This window comes from Gopherus flavomarginatus, chromosome 20, assembly GCF_025201925.1.
Source record: "Gopherus flavomarginatus isolate rGopFla2 chromosome 20, rGopFla2.mat.asm, whole genome shotgun sequence".
Taxonomy (NCBI): domain Eukaryota; kingdom Metazoa; phylum Chordata; order Testudines; family Testudinidae; genus Gopherus; species Gopherus flavomarginatus.
In genome coordinates, this window is record NC_066636.1 from 2,762,334 (window position 1) to 2,772,171 (window position 9,838).

Genomic DNA, 9,838 nt, shown 5'->3' on the forward strand with positions numbered 1-9,838 from the left:
TTTAAGGCCCGGCTTGACAAAGCCCTGGCTGGGATGATTTAGTTGGGGATTGGTCTTGCTTTGAGCAGGGGGTTGGACTAGATATCTCCTGAGGTCCCTCAACCCTGATATTCTATGATTCTATGGCCCTAGGTGGCCCCCACTAGGACCACAGTCACAGGGTCACACCAGGGTTTTAAATGGTGAGTGACCTAGAATCCATGTACTTCTAGACTGAACTAGAAACCATTGAGTTATTGAGCATTTGAGATCTGAGACATGCACAGTTCTAAGAAACAGTCAGGAATCCATAACCCATTAGAGAACATCAGGGTTTTAAAGCATGATTGACCTAGAACCCGTTAAACCAATCATAAAACTAGAACATACAGAGAAATTGTGGTTTTTAGATGAGCTAAAATAGGTCGGGAACTCATGAAGCTATAGGACAAAACAGGAAGCTAGAACATGCCGGGCTACATCGGGAATTTAAAGGGGGAGATATCTAGAACCCACACTGTTATAGAACAAATTGCGAATTTAGAACATATGAAATGATGCCAGAGGCTTGAAGGGGGATGAACTAGAACCCATGGTGTTCTAGACTCAGCCAAGAACCATTCTGATTTTTGTGAATCAAGAAATCTGGAACCTGTGACATTTCAGAACATGACATGATTCTAGAACCTGCGGCATCACACCAGACTTTCTGGTGCCGGGAGAGCTAGAGGCCATTAAGCTCTACATCAATTTTTCTAGAACCCTGGGTTCTAAGCTCCCTGACCCTGAATCCAGAGGTCCCGTAACTTGCTCAGGCAGCTCCAATTTGCCAGCTACCACCCTGGAGCTCTCATGAGAGATAGCACCATTGCCGCTGAGGTCTTCAGCAAAAGTCTCCCTAAGCAGAGCAAGCAGGGATGTCTTGAGCACCTGCTGGAACCGCCGCCCCACAAAGAGGTAGAGGACAGGGGTGAAGCAGGCGTTGAAGCAGGAGGTGAGCGTGTAAATGACCAGGATGGAGTCCAACTCCCACCCGTCTTTGAAGAACTTCAAGCCCTGGTAGAGGTGGTAGGGCAGCCAGCTGAGGAAGAAGGAAACCACTGCAGCCACCATGACTTTGAAGGGCTTCCTGCTTCGCGCCAAACCCTTCTCCTTCATCTCCAGCCCCACGCAGCCATAGCATCCTGCGATGGTGCAGAAGGGCAGCAGGAAGCCCAGCAGGAACCGGACCATGAGGACAGCCAGGTGGACCTGTCTGCCCAGGTCCTGGGTCTCGGCTCCATTCCAGACTCCGGAGAGGGTGTAATTGTTGGTGCAGGTGATTCTTCCCCCATCCACCACCCGGGTCTCCCGGAAAGCCAGGTAGGGAGCGCTGAGGGCTAAGGAGACCAGCCACACGCCCATGACCAGCTTCCTGACCCAGGGCACGGTACGATGATGCCGGCACCAGATGGGACGGTGAGTGAGGATGTAACGGTCCAGGCTGATGAGGGTGAGAAGGAAGACGGAGGTGAACATGCCCACGGAGATGCAGGCATTCAGAAGCTTGCACATGGCTGTGCCGAAGACCCAGTGGAAACCCAGGAGGACGTAGATGGCGAAGAAGGGGATCAGCAGGGTGAGAAGGAGGTAAGAGGAGACCAGGTGGAGGAACATGAGCGTGGTCACCGTCCTCCTCATCTTCAGTCCCAGCACCCACAGGTACAGCCCGTTCCCCACCACACCCACCAGGAAGGTGGTGAAGAGCAACACGGCTGTGGCCAGGTGAGTGGCACTCACAGCAGCTAGGGTCTGGCTGGAATTCTCCCCAGTGGTTGGTTGAAGAGTCATGTTGCCTCGGTCCATGGTGCCCTGGGGAGAGACAGAAGAGGGATTAGAAGGGATGACAGAGAAGGGGGAAAGGGAGAGTGGAAGACAAGGAAGGGAGACATACCAGAGAGGGTTAGGAACATACCATTGGACAAGACTTCTCTGAGCACCCTCTGATCCTCCAGACTATCCAGGCTGGGTATTCTCAGATCAGCTGGGATATGGCCAGTGGAACTCACTGCTACAAGGCAGAGCTACGGATCACCTCTTGATCTGAGCATTCTGTGCCCAGGATTTTTGTAATATCCTCATCAGCACCCTTGTATGACCCTTTCCTTCCTAAGTGAGAGCAAGGACTCTGGAGCAATAGGGAAATGGATGGAGCCAGTTGGACACGTCAGTGATTTATCACCAGGAATTTCAAACCAGGTCTGGTTCCTTTTCACGAATGTAACGCAATTTTTTTTTGCTGTCAATGAAAAATGTGGAAACTGGATTTTTTTCAGGTTTTGGAAACTGACGGGTAAAAAATTTAGGAGTTTCAGTAAATGTTTTGGAGGATGGATAAAAAATGGCAGTTTTGGTAAGAAAAAATGTGGGATTTGAGTCAAATGTTCAGTTTTTATAAACTGTTTTAAGCCCAAACGCTCGGGTTTTGAAAACAGATTTTTGCTAAGGGAAAAATACCCAATCAGGTTCCAATAACTGTCTTTGGGGTTTGATTCAAAACCATCAGTTTTGATGAAAACCATTCGGAGGCTTCATAAAAGTCTTGAGTTTTCAGAAAACAGCTTTTAGCCCAAGCTTCGATTTTTGAAAACTGGTTTTCTGGAGGAAAAACAGTGATTTTTACATTTAAAAAAATCCAGTTGTCAGGCTGGCTGGCTGGTTAAAAACAGAACAAGGTTAAAGATTTTTTAAAAACCAATTCTTTTTAAATTGCAAACTCAACACTTGTACTCCCCAAATTTAAAAGTTTGTACATTTTAGATCAGAGGTTAGGAAACACTTTCTAACTCTCAATGGGGAGATGCTCTGGAATTGGCTTCCAGGGGTGGTTTTGGGATCTCCACCACTGGAGGGTTTTAAGAACAGCCAGCCAGACACCTGGTGGCATTTCCAGGAGATTCTCTTGGCAAACACAAGGGATTGGGCTCATTACAGGGGGACTAATTGAGTGCCCCTTGCCTGGGCTGTGCTGGAGATGAGACTGAAACGATCTAGGGGCCCGTCTGGTGTTCCAGATGGACGGATTTAGCAGAATCAGGAGGCTGAGAATTCAGAACAACTTTGCCCTCACGTCAGAGCCCTCTCCACTGCGTTCCCTTCTCGCTGGGGATAAATGTGTTTGACATCTGGCCAGCCAGATCCCCGGCACAGACCTGAGCGTCACTGGCACACGTGAGGCTCGGCAGGCTGGGGACAGGCAACGGGAAGGGGAACTGCTGTCTGGTTGATGCAGAAAACCTCAAAAGCTGAAGTGGTTTCACAATGCACACGCCAAACCCAGCAGGAGAAAGTGCCGAGCTTCTGTGCCTGGACGGGGCTTTCCATCTGGCAGCCTCGGGCCTGCTTAAGGGCTGGGACTCAAGACACCTGGGTTCTAGTCCTGCCTTTGGGGGTGGGGTCTAGTGGTTAGAGCAGTGGGAGCTGGGTTCTATTCCTGCCTTGGGGAATGGGGTCTAGTAGCTAAAGCTGGAACGCTCAAGGAGCAAGAAACTGCTCAACGGGCCCATCTACCCCGGCGTCCTGTCTCTAGCAAAGCCCAGCTGCTTCCAAGGAAAGAACAAGACCACTCCTAGGCGAGGCCACGTTCTAGCCCCAGGTATTTTTAGTAAAAATCATGGACAGGTCACAGGCAGTAAACAAAAATTCAGGGCCTGTGACCTGTCCCTGACTTTTACCATATACCCTTAACTAAAACTTGGTCCAGGAGGCCTGGCGGGGGGGGGCACAGGTGCTCAGGGGGTGGCCCAGGACCACCACAGATGTTGGGAGGGTGGGAGCACAGAGCCCAAGACCCCTACAAGTGCTGGGGGGTGGAGTTGGCAGGGCAGCCAGGGGGGCTCTGTGTGCTGCTCCTACAAGTGCCGACTCCACAACTCCCATTGGCCAAGAACCACAGCCAATGGGAGCTGCAGGGGCGGTGCCTGCGGCCGTAGGTAGCACGCTGAGCCCCCTGGCCCCTCCACCTAGGAGCTGCAGGGACATGCCAGTTGGAGCTGGGGAGCCCCCCACCCCAGGTAAGCACCACCCCGCACCCCAACTGCCTGCCCCAGCCCTGAGCCCCCACCCAAACTGTTGCTGCCGGCCCCTGAGCCTGCACCGGCGGCTGCAGAAGTGAAGGAGGTCACAGAAAGTCACAGAATCCCTGACCTCTGTGACAGCCACGCAGCCTTACTTACAGGACCAGCTCTTGCTTTCTTCTGCGCTGTGACTGGCAATGAGTTTCCTGTGGCCCTGAGTCCCCCAGGCCTTCCCTTTAATTCCAGGCCTTCCCTGTCGTCTGACCCAACTTCCTTTCCTTTGGCTGAGCAACTGGCCATGGCAGCATCCAGTGGCAAGGTGTTCCACAGGTCGATGGTCTCAACATTGGATTTGACTGGTGTCAGATTTGCTGCTTGTCAATCATACCCCCCCCGACCCCCAGCCCTTCCTGCTTCAGTCATAGATTTGATGCGGGGGAGGGAGGTGAGGCTGGGAGTCCGGACTCCTGGGTTCTATTCCTGTTCTGCTCATCCCATCTGACCTCCTGCGTAGCCCGGGCCAGAGAACCAGGGATTCCTCCGTCCAGCCCATAGCTGATGGTTGAGCAATAGTGGTGCTTGCAGCAAGAGACACCTGCTCTCGATGGACAGCTCAATGATGGAGAATCTGCCCTGGCCCTGGGACCGTTGCTCTAAGGATCTGTTCCCCTCCCTGGGGAAAATCTGCCCCTTATTGCCAGTCTCGATTCATGAGGCCTCACCACCCAGCTGTCAGCTCCTGATCTGCCTGTGCTGGCTGGGCTAACCAGCCCTCTGCTCCCCAAAATCTCCTCCCCAGGGAGACGTTGGCCGACCGGGATCAAATCCCCCCTGAACCGTCTCTGGAGAAACTCCACAGATCGAGCTCCTGCTGCAGGTTTTCTAGCCCTCGGATCATCCCTGTCACTCTTCTCTGACCCCCTCTGATGTCCTGTTTGACGTGCATCCCCCCAGAGCTGGGCGCAGTCTCCAGTCATGGCGTCCCCCATGCTGTATCCAGAGAGGACCCCACCTCCCGGCTCCCACTCACACTCTGAACCACAGCGTCACCCGGGGAGCTCATGGGCCCTCGGTGCCCCAGGATTCCTGGGTCCTTCTCCACCGAGGGATGGGGGGGAATCAACCTTCTTGGAGCCATGAGACTTGGGTGGGGGGTTTCACTCCCACCCCGGCACCAGCCCTTTCTTTGCCTCCCTCTCCATTCCCCCCCCCGCCCCAGCCCAGTCCGCCCATCTCTCTCCAGGGCTTGGGCCTCTCCCACCACCCACCCAGGAACCTGCCGGACAGACTCACCTGCAGCCGGGCGGTGGGAGATCAGGGCCCTTGGAACCGCCTGTCCTGTCCCTGCCCGACCCAGCTCCGCAGCTGCAGCCCCAAGCAAGGCCTGGGGAGATGTGAGGCAGCGAGGAACCGGAGTCCAGGTTCCCTCTTTGCCTGGAACTTGAAATTGAAAGTGTGCTAAGGGGCCGGCGGGGGCAGGGCTATGGCTAGGAAACATCTGGCCTGGGCTCCTGGGCTGGGGGGGTCCTTTAAACGGACAGCGAGAGGGAATGGGCTTGGTTCTGGCAGGCACACCGTGTAATGCCCCCACTCACTCCCGACCCACAGCCCGGGCTAGCCCAGCCTGGGTCCACCCCCCAGCTCTGCCAGAGCCCCTCACTCCCGACCTGCAGCCCTGGCTATCCCAGTGCTGGGTCCACCCCCCAGCTCTGCCGGTGCACCTCACTCCCGACCCACAGCCCTGGCTATCCCAGTGCTGGGTCCACCCCCCAGCTCTGCCGGTGCACCTCACTCCCGACCCGCAGCCCGGGCTAGCCCAGCCTGGGTCCACCTCCCAGCTCTGCTGGTGCCCCTCACTCCCGACCTGCAGCCCTGGCTATCCCAGCCCTACACCCCTTTCCCCCAGCTGTGCCGGCGCCCCTCACACCCGACCCACAGCCTGGGCTAGCCCAGCCTGGGTCCACCCCCCAGCTCTGCCGGTGCTCCTCACTCCCAACCCACAGCCCTGGCTATCCCAGTGCTGGGTCCATCCCCCAGCTCTGCCGGTGCACCTCACTCCCGACCCGCAGCCCGGGCTAGCCCAGCCTGGGTCCACCTCCCAGCTCTGCTGGTGCCCCTCACTCCCGACCTGCAGCCCTGGCTATCCCAGTGCTGGGTCCACCCCCCAGCTCTGCCAGAGCCCCTCACTCCCGACCTGCAGCCCTGGCTATCCCAGTGCTGGGTCCACCCCCCAGCTCTGCCAGAGCCCCTCACTCCCGACCCGTAGCCCTGGCTATCCCAGTGCTGGGTCCACCCCGCAACTGTGCCGGTGCCCCTCACTCCTGACCCGCAGCCCTGGCTATCCCAGTGCTGGGTCCACCCCCCAGCTCTGCTGGTGCCCCTCACTCCCGACCCACAGCCTGGGCTAGCCCAGCCTTACACCCCCCCTCCACGCCCAGTTCTGCTGGTGCCCCTCACTCCCGACTCACAGCCCTGGCTATCCCAGTGCTGGGTCCACCCCCCAGCTCTGCTGGTGCCCCTCACTCCTGACCCGCAGCCCTGGCTATCCCAGCCTTACACCCCCCCTCCACGCCCAGTTCTGCTGGTGCCCCTCACTCCCGACTCACAGCCCTGGCTATCCCAGTGCTGGGTCCACCCCCCAGCTCTGCTGGTGCCCCTCACTCCCGACCCGCAGCCCTGGCTAGCCCAGCCCTGGGTCCACCCCACAGCTCTGCTGGTGCCCCTCACTCCTGACCCGCAGCCCTGGCTATCCCAGTGCTGGGTCCACCCCACAGCTCTGCTGGTGCCCCTCACTCCTGACCCGCAGCCCCCTGATATTTCTGCAGGGGTACTGGATTCTGTGATCTGAGAGGCAATCTGTGAGTATAACTGCACAAGGGCCCAGTGTGTTTATATCCCTGTGTGCTATAGAGCTAGGGGTGTGTGTGTGTGTGTGTGAGAGAGAGAAACTCACACCTCACAACCCCCGACCCCATGAGCCCTCCCCTCCGCAAGTCCAATCCCCCCAGGGCTTCCAGTCAAGATGAAATCAGTGCAGCTACGCTCCCAATTATTCCTGGTTGTTTATATTTGCTGTTTGTGGGTAATAAACGTAATTGAATTGAGCTCCGCAGTGGGAGACAGAATGGCTCTGAGCTGGCGGGGAGGGGCAGGCTGGGAGCCAGGACTCCTGGGTTCTGTCCCTGGCTCTGGGAGGAGAGTGGGGTCTAGTGGTTAAAGCAGGGGGATGGGAGCCAGGTCTCCTGCATTCTATCCCCAGCTTTGGGACAGGAGTGGGGCCTTGTGGTGCAAGCTGGGTGTCAGGACTCCTGGGTTCCCTTTGAGGCTCATTGTGTGACCTGCAGCAATTGCTTCCCTTCTCTGTGCCTCAGTTTCCTCAATTCTAAAAGGAAGGGAGGTCCTGCCTGGTGTCTGAGCCCGCCCAGATGCCAGGAGCTGCCAGGAGGCTGAAGCCATGTGCTGAGACCCATTTCTCACCTGGGCCAGACAAATGGTCAGGGCCGAAACGTGGGGCTGGGAAGCTGAACACACATCATGGCTATTATGGGAACAAAACCTTGTGAAACTGCTGCACAGAGCTGGGGCTAGAACCCAGGAGTCCTGGCCCTCAGCTCACCTGCCTCCTCTAACCACTAGCCCCCACTCCCCTCCCATTTCCCAGTGCTGTTGTGTACCCTGCGGATGGGGGTCTGTTTTCCCAAGAGGGTTGGGTTCCTGTTGGGGATCTCAGGGGCCCAGCCCGCCGCCAGGCTCGGTGTAACAGACGCACTGGGGAGAGCTCAGAGTTATTGGGGTGGTTAAGCTAGAAAAGGAAGTGGCGGCGCTTCCATGAATTTCTTCACCAAGGGACTTACCAAGAACATGTCGGCGAAACAAGACTTCTTACTTCTCCTTAGCTCTAACTGCTAGACTCCACCCCATTCCCAAAGCTGGGGAATGAACCAGGTGTCCTGACTCCCAACCCTCGCCTGCGCTAACCCACTAGACCCTGCTCCCCTCCCAAAGCCAGGCTAGAACCCAGGAGTCCTGCCCCCGACCCCACTATGGGTAACTGACTTCCCCTTAGGGCAGGACAGCTGATTACCCTGCCTCCTTCATTAGCCCTGTTGCCATGGTAACAAATGTTATTAACGGTCACAAAATCACCGAACTCCTTTACTAAATCCAGCCACAGAACTGGACTCTCTGACCCACTTCAGCTGCTGGGATGGACGTGGGGGCTAGGAGCCAGGACTCCTGGGTTCTCTCCCTGGCTCTGGGAGGGGAATGGGGGCTAGTGGTTAGAGAAGGGGGGATGAGAGCCAGGCCTTGTGGCTTCTATCCCGCCCCAGGAGGGGAGAGGAAAGGAGTGGGGTCTAGGACCTGGGACTTCTGGGTCCTATCCCTGACCCTGGGAAGGGAGTGGGGTCTAGGAGCCAGGACTCCTGGGTTCTACTGCTGTCTCTTCTACAGACTTTGCGTGTGACCTTGGCAGATCACAGCATCGCTCTGTGTCTGACAAAGTGGGTATTCACCCACGAAAGCTCATGCTCCAATACGTGTTAGTCTTTAAGGTGCCACAGGACTCATTGTTGCTTTTCACAGATCCAGACTAACACGGCTACCCCTCTGATACTCAGCATCACTGTGCCTCGGTTTCCCCACCCATAAAGCAGGGAGCATACTCCTGCCTGTTTCTACTGGGGGGCTGGTTTTCGCTGTGTCTGAGCAGCGCCCTGCAGAGGGGCCCTGATCTCAGCTGGGGCAGGGTTTGTCTCTGGCCCAGTGGGACCACAGGGCCCAATCCTGTTGGCAGGACTACCGTAATACCCCTACTAAACAGGACAGCTAAAATCTTCCAGCCTGCATCCTCCTGGGAAATATTCGTCCCTCAACAGGGTGCAGATGTTGCCCCTCTTGAGGATCCCCTGCCCACTCCTCATGTGCATCAGGAGGGGGCTTAGGAGGAGCAATTAAACCCCAGGTAATTAGCACACCCCCCCCCATGTAGGCAGAGCTAGAGCAGAACAGTCAATATGCTCGCCTGACAGTCAGCCCCTGGGTGGTGGTGGAGGCTCTCCCCTGGCAGTCAGGGTTGGCCCCCATGCCCCGGGAGTGGTTGCTGTACTGCAGTGGGGGGCTGCTCCTTGAGGGGCCGGACTCGGGGGGCTGGAGGGGACAATGGGGGTCTCCCTCAGCCCCTGGGTGGTGGTGGGGGCTCTCCCCTGGCAGTCAGGGCTGGCCCCCATGCCCCGGGAGGGGTCGCTGTACTGCAGTGGGGGGCTGCTCCTTGAGGGGCCGGACTCGGGGGGCTGGAGGGGACAATGGGAGTCTCCCCCAGCCCCTGGGTGGTGGTGGGGGCTCCCCCCTGACAGTCAGGGCCGGCCCCCAATGCCTTGGGGGGCGCTGTACTGCAGTGGAGGAGGGGCTGCTCCTTGAGGGGCCGGACTGGGGGGGCTGGAGGGGACAATGGGGGTCTCCCCCAGCCCCTGGGTGGTGGTGGGGGCTCTCCCCTGGCAGTCTGGGCCGGCCCCCAATGCCTTGGGGGGGCGCTGTACTGCAGTGGGGGAGGGGCTGCTCCTTGAGGGGCCGGACTGGGGGGGCTGGAGGGGACAATGGGGGTCTCCCCCAGCCCCTGTGACGCTGGGGCTGGCGATGGGGGGGAGGGGCTGCGGGGGGATCCCAGGTGCGGGGAGCTCCCCTGGCCCCGCCCCCCAGCAGTGCTGCAGTAACAAAGGACGCCTCATCAATCAGCGCCCCCTCCCACACCTGGCTGTTCCCCTCTCCCATTGGCCCACTCCTCGGGCTTTATTTGCGTGCCTGGC

The 9,838-nt window shown here is 57.7% G+C and overlaps 1 protein-coding gene across 1 annotated transcript; it reads right to left on the reverse strand.

Moving 5' to 3' along the window:
• Positions 1-720: 720 nt before the first annotated feature.
• LOC127038360 (probable G-protein coupled receptor 33) lies at positions 721-1,833 on the reverse strand. Its single transcript, XM_050930938.1, has one exon. It carries the CDS (start codon positions 1,822-1,824, stop codon positions 721-723), a length of 1,104 nt encoding a protein of 367 aa, XP_050786895.1. The 5' UTR covers positions 1,825-1,833.
• Between the last annotated feature and the right edge of the window lie 8,005 nt (positions 1,834-9,838).

Excerpts from the sequence above, each read along its gene's own strand:
- LOC127038360 (XM_050930938.1), bottom strand. The coding sequence starts at position 1,824 with ATGGACCGAGGCAACATGACTCTTCAACCAACCACTGGGGAGAATTCC.